The sequence below is a fragment of the Mustela lutreola genome, chromosome 7 (genome assembly GCF_030435805.1).
Source record: "Mustela lutreola isolate mMusLut2 chromosome 7, mMusLut2.pri, whole genome shotgun sequence".
In the NCBI taxonomy this organism is placed as follows: Eukaryota; Metazoa; Chordata; class Mammalia; order Carnivora; family Mustelidae; genus Mustela; species Mustela lutreola.
The window spans coordinates 14,001,310-14,021,892 of NC_081296.1; the positions used below are offsets into that span (position 1 = coordinate 14,001,310).

Below are 20,583 nucleotides of genomic sequence, written 5' to 3' on the forward strand. Positions count from 1 at the left end.
ATGTGATTTTCTGCTATGTAAGTGGCAAAGAGTCAAACCAGGGATCTCAAACTACAGAGTCTAGGTAGGACACGTACATAAGTGAGGCATCTCAGGGTAAGACAAGAGGGAATGGTGAGGACGTGGCGAAACGTAGCATATTCCCACCTGCCCCCCGCCCCTGCTCCCACCAACCTGAGGCACAGCCCCTTCTCAACTCAACTCAACCAACCACTCTGACTCAGTGTGGCCAGATCTTCTGATTGTTCAAAAGGATCCAGAAATTAGCCTGCTTTATAATAACTATTCCCTTGAGCTTTAAAATATTGGCTTCTGATTTTTAAAATGTTTAGAATATGCAAGTCACCTCCACCCAGACACATATTGAGGCCAGATGTGACCTGGGGCTGGCAGTTCATAAACTTGGAATTTAGTAAATGCAGATAGAATAATGATTCCTGAGGGAGAGCATGATGTTCAAAGATACAAGCTTGGTTGGATCCAACCCACACATTCCAGAAACTTCCCTTGGTGGAGTTAGCAAGTGGCAAGTGGGAAAATGGAATACGAAGACAGAGAGGGCTACCCCAGAAAGTGTCTCCTGTGCTGTGCTCCTTAATTTTTGTTCTTTATTTTGAAAGCTGGGTGGGTCTGTAAGGGAACCCTGAAGAGTTTCAAGGAGGGACTACCAGATTGCAATTTGCATTTCAGAAAGCTGGGTCCAGTGTGGGAGGGGGTGGCAGAGAATGACTCTCCAAGACAGAGAGGGAGAGAACATGGAGACCAAGCCATGATCCAGGGTGGGGCCATGAAGGTCGGCACCTGCTCCCCTCAAGTGTACAATCTGAAGCCTGGGTGGTCTTGGAAGGTGGAGCATGGTGAGGGCACGTGGGGAATATAGATGCCACCTGGATCCTGGTCAGGTTTGAGTTGTGTAGGGAGGTATCCAGGATGTGCATGATTCTGGAAGTGAGGCGTGCCTGCTGGGAATCAGTCAGTCACGGCATCTAGACAAGCAATGAAGCTGGGGTTTGGACAAGTGATCCATGCTCAGCAGGGCTCTGAGCTACCCCAGCATTGAGGGGGAGGACGGGCAGGTGGGGAGGAGCTGGGAGAAAGTAGTGGGAAAGGTTCAGGGAACACTTGGAGACGTGAGGCCAGTCGACAGAGGAGGACAGTGTCTGTGGCTCACAGCATATTTTGGGTCTTGCTCAGTCCAGGGGCAGAGCAGAAAGAACCAACGTGTGGTCGGACTCACTCAAGGACCAGTCTGTACTCCGGGAGTTTCGCAAGGAGTCCCCCTGGGAGCTCAGTCCAGCACAGCCTGCTAGCCAGTTGAGCCTAGGTCTCAACAGCATGACCTCTAGAGGTGCTTCCTGCTGTTTAGCTAAGAGTTTCTTTGTTGAAGAAAAGGAAATGCACTGATTAGTCTCTGGCACACCATCGGTGACAGCAACGGCAGCAGGTACCACAGCTCTGCCATGGGGAACACACGCATTTTCTTCTGCGTCCTGGTCCTCCTTTCTCCCTTGAGGGCTGCACTGCTGAAAGGCAGCTTCCCTGAGGACAAGCTGTTCCACGGGGGTTTGGCAGTCCTTGCCCAGCAATGGTTCTCTCTGATCCAGAGGGCGGCAGCCATCACCTTAATACAAAAACCGAGGTCCCTGTCCGTCCAGTCCTGCTCACTGCAGCCCCACAACAGGTCCCCGCTTTACCGGGAAGGACATCAAGTCCTAGAGAGTCTAAAGCGGCAAAGCCAGAACCATCAAGACCCAGAACCCCAACCCCCTAACTGATGGTCCTGGCCATCCTCCTTCTGCACGACACCCACACTCCCTGCACGGTGACCGCTGGAAAGGCAGGTTGGGGACACATCTGACACCCAGAAGAGACAGGACTTCAAAGTCCTCTCCAACGTTGGTGCCCTCGGGGGGTTTCCTCGGGGAAAGGCTGCCACTGGTATTAATGGGGATGGATGCTGTTTCTGAATGCAGCTCCATCAAGAAGGGAACAAAAGAGAGGAAAGAAAGGCCGGCTTAAGGTAGAGCCCTTTCAAGTGCTGCCGAGGCGAGGCGGGTTCAAGAGCAAAGCGCGGCACTGTGGCTGGGCATTCTGCTTCCCTTTAAAGAGCACAGATTTATCCATGGCAGGCCACATGAATGAAAGGAGAGGCTTTCAGAGCTACCAAGATCCCACTTCAGGGGTTTTGCAGGAGTCTATTTCTAATGCAACGATGCAATGCGGGGAATGACAGCCGAGGTTACCACTGTATCTGCGGCAGGAGGCGCGGGCACTGCGATAGACGGACACTGAGTCACTGGCCAGTGGAGGTGCTAGGGTCTGAATGCTGGTGTTCCCCACCCCCACCCCAGATTCACATGTCAGAACCCTAACCCTCAATGCGATGCTGTTAGGGAGTGGAGCCTTCTGGGAGGTGATTCGGTCGTGCAGGTGGGGCCGTCATGATGGGAGGAGTGCCCTGTCCCGGAGAGCCCCCAGAGCTCCCTCACTTCCTCCACCACAGGAGTTTAGAACAAGAAATCAGACCCAGACGGGGTTGGATATGGGGGGGCTCCCCCGACCATGATGCCTCCCTGATCTCAAACTCCCAGCCTCCAGGACTGTGAGCAATAATACATTTTTTTTTTAAGATTTTATTATTTATTTGACAGAGAGAGATCACAAGTAGGCAGAGAGACAGGCAGAGAGAGAGAGAGAGGAGGAAGCAGGCTCCCTGCTGAGCAGAGATCCCGATGCAGGACTCGATCCCAGGACCCTGAGATCACGACCCGAGCCGAAAGCAGCGGCTTAACCCACTGAGCCACCCAGGCGCCCAGCAATAATACATTTTTGATAAGCCACCCAGTCCCTGGTATCATGCTCTAGCAGCCCAAAAGGACAGAGACAGTAAGATTGAATGATTTTTCATATAAACCCACTCCTGGATCACGATTCCTCCCTACTGGTGTGGTACAGGTGAAGATTCCAACTTGACTATTTCTCTAGCCCGCTCACCAGCTATCTCACAACTACTTGTGGAATTAACCTTTGCTTCTTTTTCACTCCCTGGCATCTTCCTGACAGTATGTTGAATCCTTACCCGCAGCAGATGAAGGGCAGGGTGGCCCCATTCTCCAAGCACAGGAGACCCCAGTTCCTGCTCTGCCAGTGTTTTCACTGGGCAAATCACTTAACCTTTTGGGGCCTGCGTGTTTTATTTTTAAAACTAAAATGTGAAAATTAACAGGTCCCTGTTACAGAGCCCCGCACATCGTGGGGTCAAGCAAATGAGGTCATTAACATTTTTCACTGATCTTTTGGAATCTGCATCCCCTTCCTGGAAATATGTTCTAGTAACATGTCCATCTGGGACAGGGATTTTCACCTGGGTTGGTGAAGGCATCACATTTAGGGAGTAAATTTTGCTGAGAAAAGAGAGGCTGATTCGTTTGAAAACAAAACAAAACAAAACAAAAACCATATTCTAGTATATTTTGTATTTGAAAAGTTCATGAAATGAATAGTCTGTAAGAAAAACTGTAGAAAGTAATGCTGAACAAAATCTTGCTGGGTGTGAAAATAGAGAAAAATCAAGACTTTTAATTGGGGGCACCCTCTGTCTGGGGAGCGGTGAGACTCAAGGGATTTTATTCATTGTACGTGGAACCTTCAAGGGTTGAGTGGAGATGATTTAATATAATAATGGGTTTTATGAGCCAGAAGGAATCTTAACGAGGCCCTGAGGACTCTAACCCATCTCTTGGGTAGGGATTGTTCATTATGTCCCTTCCCAGTAGCGTATTTCCTCTAGAGGGAAATCTGTCCCATGGCCAGACCGAGGGAGCCCTGACTTTACCTATCCAAGAAGGACAGAAGGAAGAAGCAGCCACTATCATCACACAAGGATGGGGTTCAAAGAAGGTGGGGAATGAGTAGCATCCATTGCGAGAGTTCTTTTGAAGGGGGACATAGACCAGATTGGAGAGGCGCCAAGAGAGGGTAGAATGAGGAACACAGATGACTAGTGTAGACGATTCCTTAGGAAGTTTGCTAAGTGCTGGCAAGACATAGAGAAAGTACAGAAACCTTATAGAGTTAAGGTTGGATTGTTTATTTAAAATGAGAAAAGCAGGGGCACCTGGGTGGCTCAGCGGGGTAAGCCTCTGCCTTCAGCTCAGGTCATGATCTCAGGGTCCTGGGATCGAGCCCCGCATCGGGCTCTCTGCTCAGCGGGGAGTCTGCTTCTTCCCCTCTCTCCACCTGCCTCTCTTCCTACTTGTGATCTCTGTCCGTCCAATAAATAAATAAAATCTTTTTTTAAAAAAATGAGAAAAACAAACATACATATAAATGCTAGTGGGTATGAGCCAGTTGTATGGCCGAGGAATCAGGAGCTGGGATCCTGAATCCACCTCCTGGGTCCAAGCCCTGGTGTCCCTACTTAGTCCCTGTGCTGCCCTAGGAAGTATTTCACCTTCTCTGTGCCTGAGTGTCTTGTCAGGTGGAACGGGTAAGCAGTGCTGCCTCACAGGGCTATTGTGAGGCCCAAGATATATATCAGAAGTACGACAGAGCTGGAGGGATGTTGTTGAAGATATGGAAGGGAGAAGAAGTAGTTGATAGAGCAAGAGTCTCCAAGGCAGGAAGGGATGCGATTCAGAGCTCAGGCAGGTCTGGATAAGAGAACAGCTAGCTCCTACAGGGCTCCTGGGTCTGGATAAGAGAACAGCTAGCTCCTACAGGGCTCCTGGGTCTGGATAAGAGAACAGCTAGCTCTTCTCTTGTAACAAAGGAAGGGAGGAGGAGGCAGACGTCTTCTGTTTACAAATATTCACTGAGCCCTTATGATGTCCAGGCACTGTGCCCAACGCTGGGGGTGCAGCCGCAGCAAGACAGACACGGCGCTTCCGTCACGAAGCTTACATTCCGGGGGCAGAGTCAGACAGTGCGTTTAATACATGAATATGGTGATAAGAAGACAAAAGGAGATGGGAGCGGGGAGGGCCACGGTGGGGAGAATAGCAGAGCAGATGCTATCTTAAATGGGGTGGTCAGAGATGGTCTCTCTGAGAAAGTGACATCGGGGCCCATGTTTGAAAGGACAGGGAGTGAGTCATGGAGAGATTTACAGGAAGAGTGTTCCAGGGAAGGGGAACAGCCAGTGCGTGAGCGCTGAGGCTAGAGCACCCCCTAGGGGGACATGAGTAGGTGGGCAGTAGTGATCGCAGTGAAGCTAGGATTTCCCTTCTTCCTCCCCAAGTCATGCTTCTGGGAGGCTTAGTCCTCTTCTCTACAGGTGGAGGGACACCTTCAGTCTTCCTGACTCATCTACTCATTCAGCAGCCCTCTCCCGGGCATGTTTGATGTGCAAGAGAGACACACCCCACCTCCGCAACACGGAGATGAGCAGGACCCTGTCCTATGCTTGGCTGCGGTCTGGCGAAGTCATGTGCTAGGTGACACTGCAGTGGTGGGGAGCACCTTGGTGCAGGTAGGACCAGGACCCAGAAGTAGGACAAGCGCTCTGGCTTGCTGTAAAGCAGGGACTTCAGGATGGGGTCAGGGGGCTCTCAGAAAAGTCTCTACAGCCTTGAATGATTTACAGAAGTCTTCTCGGCCGATAGCTTTACTGTCTCCAGCTCAAGCCACAGAATAAATATGTCTCACCTCTGAGTTTTAATGGCCTTGGTTTCTGGGGTTTTGAGTGTTTTCAGGGTTTAGGAATGCAGCATTCTCTCAGAAGTCTTTCTATTATAAAGTCTGTCTCCTTTATAAAATGGGTATGGGTTTAAGGATAGAGAGTCCCACCTAGATTGGTAAACAGTGCCTCAGTTTATGCCAAAAAGACTCAGGTTTGAGTGAGAAATCATATGGTCCCCTTCTCCCCACCCCATCAAAGGTAACAGTTTCATAATGAGAAAGGATCAGCAATAAACCGGGTATAAATATTTGGCATCCAAGTGCCTTATTTACTTGAATTTGGATGTGTAGATCCCTATCTGTGCTTTTATATGAAGACTAGAGAAATTGCCTGGAACATAATCAAAGCCCTAAGTTCACATGGGTGTTTTCTGAACTTGAGCAAAGGGAAGAACCAGGAGTGAGCTGGTTCTTTTTTGTACGTCGATGGAAGCTGATTCACAAGCAAAAGTTTGCTGAAATCAAAGCAAATGGGTAATATTTAATAATTCAGTAATACACTAATATTTAAAGTGAAAGAAGGGAGGACAGCCAAGAAAGGAGCTAGGCGGTTGACAAGGAGAGCTCAGGGGCATAAGAGAGACACCTGTAAGCTCGCTGACTTCACCCTGGTCCTTGACACCAACAGCAGAGATCTCGATCGTCATGGAAACACCACTGTCAGGGTTGAACCCTACCGAGGTCTCTTCTGAGCTCTGTGCCTGGTGTGTTTCAGTATCTGTGAGGTTCAAGGGCTTCTGTCCAATAAGACTCACTGTCCAGGAAAGGGTGTCCCAGAGACTGGTGAGCACATCAGGAGAGCTTCAAGCTTGACCTGATGAGCGAGAAGCTGAGTTCATGGAACCAGAAGAAAGAGGCAAACTGGTGACAAGTATGGGTGACCCTGGGAATAAGTCTAAATCTGATGGAACTACCAAGCCAGAAGCGTCACTTGCTGCTCATAAAACTGAAGCTGCTGTGACCTTTAGAGTCACAAGGAGTCCTGTCTGGTGGTCCAGAAGTGACCGACCAGTTCCAGCTTTCAGTATGATCCATGGTCGTTGTCAACACTGGTAAAGAGCTGGCAGTGCTGGAGTTCATGGTCCTCCTTTTTGGAGCTGTGCCTTCAGGAAGCCTATGCTGGATCAGAAGGACATCGTCCAAAAGAAATATGGCAAAGATGCCTCTCACATGGGGGATGAGAGGCATTTAGCTCTTAACTCCTGAGAGCAGAGGTCAGCAAAGTGTGACTCATCGGTCATATCCAACCAGCCACCTATTATCATGTGGCCCTCAAGCCAAGAATGTTTTGGCATTTTTTAAAGGTTGGGAGAAAAAAAAAAATCAAAGGAAGTGTAACACTAATATCAAGTGCTTTATAATCTGTCCTGCAGTGTTCTAAAGCCTGGAACTCATTAGCTCATGCACTCCTTACTAAAACCCTGTGAAGTGGTTACTCATTCTGTAGACCAGGAAACAAACGGAAGCTTCTAGATAGGTTAAATAATAGTCAAAGATCACACAGCTAACGATTAATTCAGCTAGAACTCAGACCCAGGGAGTCTTATTATAGAGCCTTGTGTTCTTAACTTGCATCCCCATATGAAATGTTCTCCTACCCCATAAGTGTAGATAAAGTAGAAGTCCAAAAGAGAGACTCAAGACACACATTTTGATGAGTTCATGGGAGGGAAGACTTTATAGAGGAATGATGCCACCTTTCTATCATGATGACAGGACTACTAACTTCAAATCTCAATTAATCAAGCTCCAATATCCCCCCAGAAGGAACTGCATTCTTCTCATTGCAAAACCTTCCATTTTTCCTCTTGGTCCACAAAGGCTAAAATATTTTGCTGTCTGGCCCTTTAAAGGAAAAATTTGCTGACTCATATCCCACAGAATAGGATTTGCTATGGAATGTGACTAGAAAGGCTGGCTATCCTTACAAGGTGACGAATGGCCTCTAGAACCACTCTAAGAACTAGAGTGCTGTAGCCTCTAGTTCTTAGAGTTTGGAAAGTATGACCTCGAAATTCAGGTCTCTTGATGAACCCAGCCATTGCATCACTCCTGAGTAGCTGATGACGGGGTCCAAGTCCTTCATCAAGGACTACCCAGTGGTATCTACTAAAGATGCCCTAGAGCAGGATGGCTAGAATGCTGGGAAGAAGTTCCCACGAATGCAGGTAGTATACAGGTGTTGTGGGCAGTCTCACGGTGACCAACCCAAAACAAATGACTAAGCCTATGGACAACACCACATGTAACTGCCTTCTGCTCAGAGTGAATCAGACACCAGTGACAGAGTGTCTTCAGGAATGCAAATTGGCCTGGTCCAAAGGATGGGGTGCCATATTTCCCACTGTGCTAGGGCAACTGAAAATACTTTTTTTGCCAACCTCATAGTGTGGCTGTGCACTGGATCAACAAGGCTGGGCCCCTTGCCCATCTGAGCACTTGGCCAAGTACAATGAGCTCCATGAAGGAGGAGATGGACAGCAAAGCTTAATTTTCTGGCAACAAATTCAGGAAGCTCCTCACCAAGTAAGCCCTGGGCCAGAGAGCCCCTGACCCATCCAAGCACTGGTCAGCTGGTAGACCCTCTGCTCCTGTTCTAATCACAGGGGCTCAAGGATCAAGACACAAACACTTGGGAAGGGTCTTTCCCTCTCTTGACTCTGAAGTTCTGCCTCCTTAGAACAGCCGCATCAGAAGTTAGGTTTCCAATGCATGCAACTACATGGAAGAATCTTTTAAAAATTACACTAAGTATAATTTCTATTCGATGTATTGTTAAAATTCAAGCCCAGATTCAACTGTTACTGTAAATTATTTTTAAAGTTATAATTACATGCTTTGTCATTTAAATACAGTTTCATAATTACAAAAAAAAAAAAATTACATTAAGTGAAAGAAGCCAGACACAAAGGTCAACTATTATATGAGTCTGCTTACATTTTTATATATATATAATATATATAATTTATATACACAAATTATATATAATTTTATATAAGTAATATTATTTATTTAATTTATATAATTAATTCATATTAATTTATATAATATATAAATATATATATTAAAATATGGAATAGAAAAATTTATGAAGCTAGGGGGTAGAATAGAGGTTACCAGTGGGTAGGAGAATAAGGGATGAGGGAGGTATTGTTTAATGGGTGCAGAGTTTCTCTTTGGGCAATTAAAAAAAAATTCTGGAGCTACGTAGTGGTAATGTGCCTACGCAACATTGGGAATATACTTATGCCACTGAACTGTACACTTTAAAAGGGTTAAAATGGGAATTTTGTGTTAAATATATTTTCCCCAATTAAAAAGAAACCCATCCTCTAACGCTGAACCCAGAAGCCCTAGCTCTATCCATGTGACTGACCCCAAATGAATGATCCTTTTTCTTCCAGTCCTCCCCACCATGCATTTCTGGGCCATATATTTATAGTGTGTCCCTTAGACAACGGGAAGGAACCCCAACTGGTTTTATGCAAAAATTGAAGGAAAAGGGGCTCCTGGGTGGCTCAGTTGTTTAAGCATCTGCCTTCAGCTCAGGTCATGATCCCAGGGTCCTGGGATCGAGCCCCACATGGGGCTTCCTGCTTGGCGGGGAGTCTGTTTCTCCCTCTCCTACTCCCCATGCTTATGTTTCCTCTCTCACTGTCAAATAAATAAAATCTTTCAAATTTTTTGAAAAAAAAAAAAAAAACATTCAGTATCCTCCCAAAACTCTGAAGGAAGGAAGGAAGAACCATCTGCAAATTCATGATTTGTGCTTTAGTTTAACCTTTTATTCTCAAGACTAGTCAGTTGTTTAGGTTGGGTCTAGACTCTTAATTAAAGCTGACAGTTTGTTTACTGAGCCTCTCTCTCCAGTGACAAACAGAGAACACAGGAGATTCTAAACAGCTACAAGACCCCAACACACTGGATGTTCCCTTACCCATCAACAACTGGGCTTGGGCAAAGAGACAACACAGAAATGCAGCTTTCAGATTTGCTAATTGCTTTTCACTAGAACAGAGCTAACTGTACATGATGCCTTTTTTTTTTTCAACATATCATTTTGATGCATTGTTTTAGTTTACCAAGTACACTCTACTCAGAGGGAGTATTAGGTCAGTGGTGGAAAGAAGATCGCTGTCCTAAAATGCAGGGCTGTAATCAATTTCTATCATCACTATGGCTAAGAATATTTAACAGGGTCAAATGCACAGTGGTTACTACTAGAAATATACCTTGTTTTATAGAGTTCTTTATGTGTGCAAGTGCTTTTCTATATGTCTTCTCCTTTGGATTATCCAAGTGCCTTTATTTCTATGACTTCAGCACACTGTGAATTATCTTTAGCAAATTTTTCTCACCTGATCATCTTCTTATGTCACTCAACCAAGCAGGTATCAGCATTCCTTCATTGTAAGGAAGGCAAGCTTATTTTAATAACACTGAAGGCAAAATCCTAATCAGAAAAAAAAAAGAAAATCCCTTGTCGGTTCATGTGATTCTTGTTCAGCCAAACATCTGCAGTCTGTTTCTTGGAATGATGGTGTGCCCCATTCTATGGCTATCTGAGAGGGGGAACTGTGTCTTGTACAGGTGTAAATCGTATGCAGGAACATGGCATGCTCACTGGGAAGGGAAGACTTTGGAAGAAAAGTCCCACCTAACCTGGAAGTTAGATTTGATTCAGTAAGCCACAGTTGGGGAAGGCTGTGAAGGTGAACAAGACAGGGTCCCCGCCTCTTTTAATACAGGTTTTATCATTATTTAGGTATGGTCAGACCAATAGGTCAGAGGATGATTGCCACTAAAATGATATTTTATTATACTTCCAGATCCCAGGTCACCCAGGAAGCAGAAAGATGAGGAAGACTGTGGGCAAGAGCCTTTATTGTCATTCTCATAGGAAGGAAGAGTGAGGCAGGGCAAGCAGGCTGAGGCTGGTTGAATAAATCCAGCAGGCTCTGGACATGGGGGCTGCCCCTATCTGTCCAGTACCTGGCTCTGGGGTGATTAGGGCAGACGGATAGTAGCCCAGAGTGTGAGACCCCAGTAAGGAAGATAACAAGATAACAGTGGTGTGGGCGCTAGATTGGTTGGTTTGCCTTTGAAAGGTACACTCCCAAATGAGTTGTTTACTGTCTCTAGGAATTGGCTAACCTGGGAGGGTCAGTTTCTCCAGAGTCCACAAGGCTTCAGAATACAGAAAAGACAAGACTTGGTTAATGCATGCCCTCCAAGGACTGATGTTCTAGTGCGGTGAACAGCCAAGGAAACTGCAACCGGGACCAAATCTCCAGGCCCTGGTTCCAATTCTAAGAGAAGGAGTTTGGACCATGCACATGAGATTTCTTTAAAGCCCCCCCCCCGCCATCTGTGAGTTCAAGAAATCGTTGAAATAATTAAATAAGCACGGAAGTCACAGATGCTATAAGACAATTGAATACTCTGGGAGGAGAAGGAAAAGATGGAAAAATGAAAATGGGATGGTTTGGAAGGGAAACACAGATGTTGGCTCAGGGGTCAGCTGAGGAAGGTGACAGCAGATAGGCTGGCTGGTGGGAGATCCCTCTTCCCGGGGGGCAATGGGCAGAAACAAGGGTTAGAGCAGAAATTCTGAATGGAGACAATTTTGCCCCCCTGCCCAGGGGACATTTGGTGAGTCTGGTGACACATTTTTGGTTGTCATAAATTGGGGGGTGGGGAAAGGGCTGCTGTTGGCGTAAAGTGATGGAGGCCAAGATGCTGCTGAACTCCATAGGTCTTGGTGCCACTCAGGACCTGGTCTGGAGGCAGAAGAGAAAGACCTGGGACAGCTGTTGTTGGGCAGGTGGTTCTCTCCAAACCCCTGGTCACATTAAACCAGAGGGCTGCACAGAGACAGTGCTCTCTCTCCTGATGCCCACTTCAATTTCATGAAAGACACCATGCATGGGGTTTGTTGAGGATTGCTTTTTTTGTATAAGCCAAGTTTTAAGTTTTTATAAAGTCAAATCTGTCTTATATTTTCTCTTATGACTTCTTCTTTCCCTTCTGAATTTTAAAAAGTCCTTTGCATACACTCTTCATACCTCATCAAAGATTTGATAAATATTCTCTTCCATTTTCTCACCGGTTTCTTATGGGATCCCTTCCTTAAATGGGTACCTCTGCAATTTAGTCTTTTTCAGAGGGTTCTAGAAGTATTCTCAGAAATAATATGGCTTTAGGAATTCCAGTGATAAGTATTTTTGTATTAATGACATTGTGTTCTTTTCAAATGCCATCTAATCCCTATATCAAACACATATTTTCACAGATGGCATTGCTTAGGATCAGGAGTTTTCAAAGACGAGTCAGTTTTAAAACTTAAGGAGGTAATGTTGTGTGTGAGTGATAAAACATGGTGAACTGGTGGTAAGAGAATAGCTGGCATTTAGGAAACACTAGTTAAATCACTTGAGATCATTTTGATGTATAGACTAAAGTAATACTCAACTGATTCCCCTCCTCCTCACCTCCAGATTGTTAACCAACTACTCCAAACCATTTACTGAATTTCTCATTGATCATGATTTTTTAAAGTCATACATCAATTCTTATATGAAGTCTTTCTGGATGATCTTTTTTGTTCCATTAACCTTTCATTAGTCTTGAGCTATTACCACACTTTTAATTACTGCACTTGACTGAGTATCTGGCCCCACAGGTCTTCCCTCCCTGTGAAGAGTACTGATTTTGAGGACAGGGGTCAGGATGGGGGGATGTGCAAGGTCAGTGACATGTGGACAGCAGTACACCCAGGAAAGCCCTTGGGGTTTGATCTGAGTAGATGTAGTTACAGGTCCCGAGCTGGCCCGATATTCCCAGACCCCTGAGTTAAAAATGCCAGAGCAGAGCCTTGTCTTCACAGGGAGAAACAAGGAGAGACAAAAAGGAAATACTAGGCATTGATTTAAAATGTGAAGAACCAATGACACTCCATGCAATCAAGAACTAGACTGGGAGGGATGGAAATTGGAGACCTGAGGAAAGACCTAAGGGAGGAGGCTCTGGGCAGGACATAGCGTACTTCCTGTTGTCGGATTGTCTGGCTGTGAAGTGGAAGAATGTTGGCTGATGCCAAATAATGCTGAAAAGATGTTTCAGTCCATCAGGAAAAGGCATATATGTTTTCACACAAATGCATACACAAAACCCACACACAGCGTTATAACTACAGATAAGGTAACCCTAAAGAAAGCAGACAGAAAAATCCAGACTCAACAGTGTAGAGACAGGCATTCACTTCCCCCAAAGAGTTCTCATTAAATCACAGGATCCCTTGAAACATACAGTTTCGCCAGTGATTTAATCGTTTCTCCGGAGTGCTCCAACACCCTGACAGAAAATCTAGATGGAAGTTTAGAAATGAGAAAAGTGTGAAGAGCTCCTCCACCACACATCCTATAAACCAGTGGGAGAAAAAAATATTCAATTTAATAAAAATAATTCACAACTTTTAAAAAACACGCACAGGGCACAGAGTGGACTAGGTACTGAGGGTGAGTGGATTCATCTCTTCCCTGGCCCTGTGTGATAGCAAAGCAGGGTGACACTTCATGGCCCCAGAGGCCCCCTTCAGAATGGAATTTTCCAGAAACGAATAGGGGCTGGAAAGGGCCCTACAAGGTTTCTACTCCAAAACCCTATATTCTAGAGGAAGAAGCAAACGACCCTATTAATCACCAATCTCCTGCTCCTTGCCCACAACAAAGTGACACCACTTATTATTTTTCCTGCCACCAAAAAAGCAAATCATTACCATATTCAGGATTCTGTTGAACTTCTGGTGTCTCAGGTTTAGAATGTGAGGGACAACATCCTAACACGTGAGTGAGAGCAACAGAAGACCAGGGGCAGATGCTGAATCATGCTAGAGTGAAGGCCAAGTCATGCTAAGACATCCTAGAGCAGATACTGAGTCATGCTAGAGCAGATGCTGAGCCATGCTGAGTCATGCTGAGGGATTAACTAGGGGAGATTCATCTCAAAGAAGTTAGTCTCAAGACTCAAATGATCTCAAGTGGAAACACTCCTACCAATTGAAACAGTGTTCAAGTGGGTGGGGGGGATCTGGGAGGCCTACTTCCCTGTAAAATGCTTGGGTCTGTGACTGTGCCAGGATGTTGCCCACTCTGGAGAAGCCAGAGTGAGATCTCATCCCCCCTCTAGGGTTCTCCAGGCAGGCTGCGGGATCTCCTGGTGATTGAAGAGGGCTTTGGGAAGAAGAGCTGGGTTTATAAATAATGCATTTCCTTTGTCTTGCAGGGATTCTGGAGGCAGAGGTACAATCAGATCAGCTGTGAACAGCTTACATAGCAAATCTAATAGGTTTGTAAATTAGATTTTGTGTTCATTTGTTTTTGCTGTAAGGCAGCTATTAATCTGCTTCTCCTCTTTGCTGGATGTGCCCTTCTTACTTAGCAAATAGATCTGTTTTGTTTCACTTTGGCTTTGCATTTCCCTAATCACTTTTGGGGAGGAGCTGTCGATAGAAGAGCCCAGGAAATGGCCCAAGGTCTAGAGGCTATAGAGATGGAAAACTCAGATGGGAAAGAGCTACTTTCTGGAAAAGAGCCCACACATTTTGAAGCACTTGAGCCACGAATGTGCTTATTCATAACTTGCATTTTTGCTGAGCAGTGGAAGCTCTAAAGAAAATCAGGTCTCTCATTCAATTTCATTGTAGTAGGTGTCTTATCTGGGAGATTAAGATGGAAAATAAAACATTCAGGAACTTCACAAAGACCTCTTAAAAATATTTAGGAAGTCAACACAGCAATGTTCATCTTGACTGTTGAATGCACAATCTAAATTCTGAAAGCGAGTTTTCTCCTGTGATGATCCTTGGCCAGAGGCTGCTTGATACACAGAAGTGAGCAAATGGTTTGCAAGCTAACAAACCCACACTTGCCACTGACTATGGTTGGACCAGGCTTTTGAGTCCGATTGTCCACTGATGACAACTGCCCCATAGCTTAAGGAACATTGGAAGGAAGAAAGATTGCCACATTGTTTGACACAGTTACTACTGAAAATGAAGTCCTTGTCTTACTTTCTAAATATCCTACTGTGGTCAGTCTGGGGATGAGAGATCCAAATGGTTTGGAGTACGGTCTCTTATTTGCCCTTCTATAGATTTTTTTTTTTTTTTTTTTTTTTTTTTTAGGTCTCTTGACCATATCCGACCTATTCAATATGTCCATTCCTAACCCCCCACTTGATTCAGGAAAGTGACCCCTCTCTCCTTGACATCATTGCTTCTGGCTCTCTAATGACAAATGAAACTTGCACTATGCCTAGTAAAATGCAGAAATAAAAAAGGAGACCACGTGGCCCTAAGTTCTTCTCTTTCTTTTGTGGAAAAATGTCCCCTTTTGGAGAAACAAGATCTTGACCCATGATCTTGCCACAGCTGTGCTCCATGGTAACTTGAGGGAGGAAGAGTCTTACTCAAAATCAAGTATGAGAAGCAGGAAGAAAAAGCCTTGGGAGTCAGGCAGACCAGGATTCATTCCCCGTGCTTGTTAGTTGGGGCCATGAGCAAATTATTTCTCCCATCTGAACCTGTTTCCTCATTGCATTGGAATGACCCACTAATCCAGCTGAGTTTGTGCAACAGAGAGCATGTAAAACCAGAGACTTGAGTTGGCTCCTGGGTCACCTAATCCATCCCTCCGATGTTACAGAGAAGAAAGCAGAGGACAGAGATCCAAGTCTCTGTCCCAAGTCCCCCAGCTCAACAGCCACAGAGCCAGGGTTAACTCCAGGAAGACCACAACTAGAGGCATAAGGTCTCCTCCAAGATATCACTAGGAAGTGGAGACAGAAATGGAATTTTACCACTAGTCATGCCAGCGTTTATCTCTTTCCCTTCCTCCCCTCCACCACTCTGTCCCAAAGAAGCCTAGAAACTCCTTCTGGAGTTTTCCAAGAAAATTCTCTGGGCAAGCACCCAGGATAGGTACCTCTGCAGATCCTTCTGGCCTGAGAGAGCCTGGGGTCAACCAATGTGCCACAGTTTCTAGGAAGCTTCACCTTAAGACTGAATCCACATTAAGCCATGAGATACCAGGTTCTGATCAGTTATGATCAGTTTGGGATCTTGAGGTGTAATAGCTAGATCTGTGGTCCCAAGTGTCACTGCTCCTACCTGTGGCCTGTGCAGAAGGAGGCAGTGCCAATGGGTTTTAACCACAAGTAGCTCCTCCTGCAGCCTTATGAGAGGGCAGTCAGGGACAGGTGCAGGAGACCTCGTGGTCCTTACAGAATTCTAGGTCCTTAATGCTGAATATCTCCCTTTTTCTATAAATGGGGAAACTGAATCTCCAAGAAGTAAAATGGTTTACCCACAGTCACAAAGCTTGTAAAATCTTTCCATGACACCTTCTGCTTCCTTTTATGAAAACAACAAAATTTCCAAGGGTCTTCTGTTTCCTCTTCTAGTCCTCTGCAAAAGTTACATATGTTTGAATCCAAAACAGGAGATATCAGCCAGAGGAGTCAGGAATATTGAGCAATGGAGATGTGTGGGGAGAATGTGCAGAGATAATTTGCACCCCCAACTGAATTTCTTTTCTACCTACAAAAAGCAAAGTAGAGCATCGGCTATAGACTTCATTAAAAGAACTGCATCTCTTTTAACTTAGCTATTTCCAGATAAATGCTGAGGACATAGATGTTTGGTTTGAATTCTTTAGAGCTCCAAAATTTGGCATCACAAATCCACTTATCACTCGAAGTGGGAGAATCTGCTGTCAGCACAGACAAAAGCAATACCTGACGTGACCCACATGCATCTGTACGCATCTGATAAAGGCAGGCTGGTGACTACGCTGCCTTTAGAGATGTAATTGTAACCTAGTTTCTTAGAAACCTACTAGCATAGATTTCAAACCTCAGGATTCAAGCGGGTCCCAAATGCTTAGTGTTCCTGAGTCAGGTAGAGAGAGGCTGTGCAGCCAGAATTGTGATTTGCCCCAGACATGCAGGGCCAACCAACTCCTTCACCCATCCAGGCTCCCCCAAGGTGAAATTCAAGTTCAACAAACATTTACTGAGCACCTCCTATGTTAGACCTTTAGACAAAAAAAGAAATGAATGAGGGAGCTCCCCTGCTTACAGACAATGGGAGAGGGAGACTGAGCACCGAGAACTGTGGAACGCGGTGTGAGGTGTCATCTGAGAGTACGAACAGGGCAGCGATACGATAAGACGGAGGAGGGGAAAGCCACAGGCTGCTTCGCTTTTCCCTGGCATGAGCTTTTGTTTTCTCTTTATTAAGTTTTGTAGACCATCTGATGCCCCCTAGCTGCTAATGCAACTGCAGAGTTTTGCAAAAGTAACTTGAAGGTGTATTACTATTCCAACGGTTGACCTCGAGGTTTCACTGGGAGAAGACATTGGGGTGGGGGATGGAGAGAAAGAGAGAGAGAGAAAGACTGCCTTCCCCGTCTCCAAACTGTATGTACTGTATATCTGAGGGAGAGAATTTGTGCCTTCTAGAAGATAAATAGACTTCCTTCCCTTCTCAGGTAATAACTGCAATTTTGCTCTCCCGAAGTTTACATCCAAGCCCATGCAAAAACAAAACTATTAGGCTTGTCATCGGCATGCTAACAGATCATGTCTACCCTCTTCCTCTTTTTTTTTTTTTCTTCCAGAGCTGAAGTTGTAATAAATGGCTCCTCATCGCCAGCTGTTGTTGACAGAAGTAATGAAAGCATTAAACACAACATCCAGCCAGCCTCGGCCAAATGGAGGCACAACCAGACGCTCTCTCTGAGGATCAGGTAGTGGTAATTACCTATAGGACAAGAGAGAGCCTTGGCCTTCTTCGGCACAAGCCGGCAAATTGCTGCTCTCCATCATCTAAAGAAGTCAGGATAGAAATAAAATGTTTACCTCCCGCTGAGGCAGGTTTCATCCGTTAGCAATCAATTGGAAATAAAAACCCGAGACAACCCCAGCAGCCCAACACGTGTGTGCAGCGACTAGGGCTGGGGAGGTGGCAGGAGCTCCCTGCTGAGGTCCTGGGTTCTGGAAGGAGTGAGGCTCTCGGGTCAGCAACAGCAGGAGCCTGAGTGGTGGAGACCACAGGTGGCTTCTCCCAGGCGATCCAAAGCAAGAGTCCTTCTCTGGCACTTGCGCCGCTGTCTGTGGGTGACCCAGGAACTGACATAAAGAGGAGAGGTGTGCTTAGCCAGAGAGGAGCTCTTGTCCTGAGCTTCTAGGATGATGTCTCAGAGCTCTGCAGTCACTGCTGGGTGGCAGGGATGGAGAGCTCTAAAGAAGGAGATACAGCATCAACATTTTGAGTACTTGACATTGACATAGCCATGACTGACCCACCAAAGCTTGGTCAGTAGAACCCTGGCATCGTGCTGGGGGCCCGGGATGCTAAAGCAGACATGCTAGTGGGGAGACAGATATAAGACAGGACAGCGCCATGTGACACACACATTAAGTGGTGTTGCATTGCATGAATCAGTGGAAATACAGAGATCACTCTGAGGGGAGAACAAGGGGATGAAACAGGAGAGCCAGAAAAGGAGCAGCGGGATTAGAAAGGTAATTAGGAGGTTGACAGGTATGCCAAGCTTCGTCCCACTTGCACACAGCCTGGCATCCGGTGTCCGAGCCCTGTGCTGCCGGGGCACGAAGTAGGAGGTACGGAATGTGGGTAGGGAGGTTGGCGAGGTAGCCTGGAGAAATGGAGAAAGCCTGGACTATGGCCGCCAACCTTCGCTGGCCTTCCACCTGGGGAGGGAGAGCAGGGGGCCCAGAGCTACCAGGTGTCCCCACAAGGAGCAGGGAGGTGCCCTCTCCAGGGAGGCTCCCTGTCAGAATGGGAAAGCCCCAACCCCTAGTCCAAGGCTTCATTGGGGACATGAGGGGGAATGGGGGTGGGAGCTAGAGACACATGAGACCCAGGACCCAGCAGCTGAAAAGCCACCTGAAGGAACTGCCACCTGAGGGTCTGCCACCCTCACCAGTGCCCCTCTGAGGCCCCCTGGTGGACCAGCTACAGGCCTTTATCACTCGCCCTTGGATCAGCAGCACTCGTGGATCCGTCCGTGAGATCATGCACAATAGTCTCCCAGGGTTGGGTTGCTCTTAACCAATTCCCACCCCCTTGGTGGCTTAGGACAACATAAACATATTTTCTTCCAGCTCTGGGGCCCGAGTTCCAAGTGCTCCCTCTGCGTGATGGGGGAAGGGGTGTGCAGGGGAGAGGGGGGATGCTTCAGCCCTTCCTCAGCCCTGTGGCCTCATGGCTCCAATCCCTGTCCCCATCTCTTCTGTGTCCGGGTGGTTCCCTCTCCCGCCTCTTGTAAGGACACGTGTCATTGGCTTTGGGGCCCACCGGGTAATCCAGGACCATCTCAAGAGCCTTAGTTTCATTATGTCCTCAAAAGTGCTATTTCCAAATAAAGCCACATCACAGGTTCTGAGGGTTAGGAAGTAGACATATATCTGGTGGGGGGAGCACCCCACCACACCATATGGGAGTGAAATCCTTCCACCAGCACAAGCCCACCTGCATGCCCCTGGCCTTGATGGACACTTAACACACACACACACACACACACACACACACACACACACACTTTCAGAGGCGACCAGACCATGGCAGCCTACAAACACAGCCATGCTGGCAGGAACAATGTGCCTTCACCCAGGGGGAAAAGGAATTTCCTCCAACTCCCTTCAATTAATCACCCAAATTATTATTAATAAAAGATGCTGTGAGTGATTCGGAATGATGTTTAATAATTGATAGTAATTTCTCATAATTAGGTATAAATCAATTCACTCACAGAGGTATTTATTTATGGACTTTCTAGGGACTCTCTTTACTTTTAAATACTTTGGGGTAAGTGATTGCAGAGGTTTTAGCAATCTCCATGCTGTATCAGTTTGTCAAGTTGTAGAATCCTTGGTAAAGGGCAGTAAATAAATATAATGCCTCTTTTCCCATCAAGAGATACAAATTATTCAGCCCGGAGTGTCTCCCTTGCGTGATGGCAAGAGATCCAGGTCATTAATAAGACTAGTGGAAGAAGAACTTCCTTCCAGTGTGCCCTGCCAAGCATTCTAGCCACCCCTTGGCTACCCCAGAGGCTCCCAAATCCAGCCACATGTTAAAGTTCCCTGGTGAGCGTTAGGAAGCACGCAGAGCCTGAGCCACTCTCAAAGTCAGGATTTCTCAGGTGTGAGCCCCGAACTTCCGAATTCTTTATAGTTCCCTGGGGGCTTGAATGGGCGTGCTGCTGGGACACGCAGCTGGTGGCCAACATCTCCAGTCCTACAGGCTCTCAGGCATCCACATTACCATCTGCACAGTGCGGCAACTGTCTTGCAAATTCGGACATTTGCAAAGTGCAGGAAGAAGTTTTGTCCTGCCAGGGCTCTGTGGAAAAGAAGATTGGCATCATTGTATCTATCTTCTGGCATCATTGTATCTATGTTCGAAAGGGGCTTGCAGCAGGAAATGAAGTTCATGTAGGGCTACTGTGGGGACCAAATTTCTTTCTCTTGACTTAAATCACTTCTAAAGATGTTTTAGGAGATTCAGACAGTAAACACCTCCACCCCAGCTAGAATCCCCCAGCTAGGTCTGAGTGGTTTAAGTAAATCTCCCCAGGCGATTCTGAGAAGATCCTATCCTTTTTCTGACCACACCCATTTCAGCTGTGTACTTTGCTAGATGATTCTAGAACATTCTGCCGAAATCCAAGTCATCCGGGAGACTAGGGAGCTGTCCTTTGCTCACCTTTGTTCTGAAACAGCACGAAGGAATTTCTCTGAGGGACCAGAGGAGGATCAATTTTTATAAACTCGAACTAGATAGCAGTGGGGGCAGAACAGCACAGTCCATGGAATGGA

The 20,583-nt window shown here is 46.3% G+C and overlaps 1 protein-coding gene across 1 annotated transcript in view; it reads left to right on the top strand.

Annotated features, from left to right (window-relative positions):
* ST8SIA2 (ST8 alpha-N-acetyl-neuraminide alpha-2,8-sialyltransferase 2) overlaps positions 1-20,583 on the top strand; it is a 66,554-nt gene that overhangs the window by 19,322 nt on the left and 26,649 nt on the right. Inside the window, exons 2-3 of the mRNA XM_059180068.1 lie at positions 13,963-14,025; positions 17,358-17,486. Coding sequence (XP_059036051.1) covers positions 13,963-14,025; positions 17,358-17,486 — 192 coding nt within the window. The remainder of the gene's footprint in view (positions 1-13,962; positions 14,026-17,357; positions 17,487-20,583) is intronic.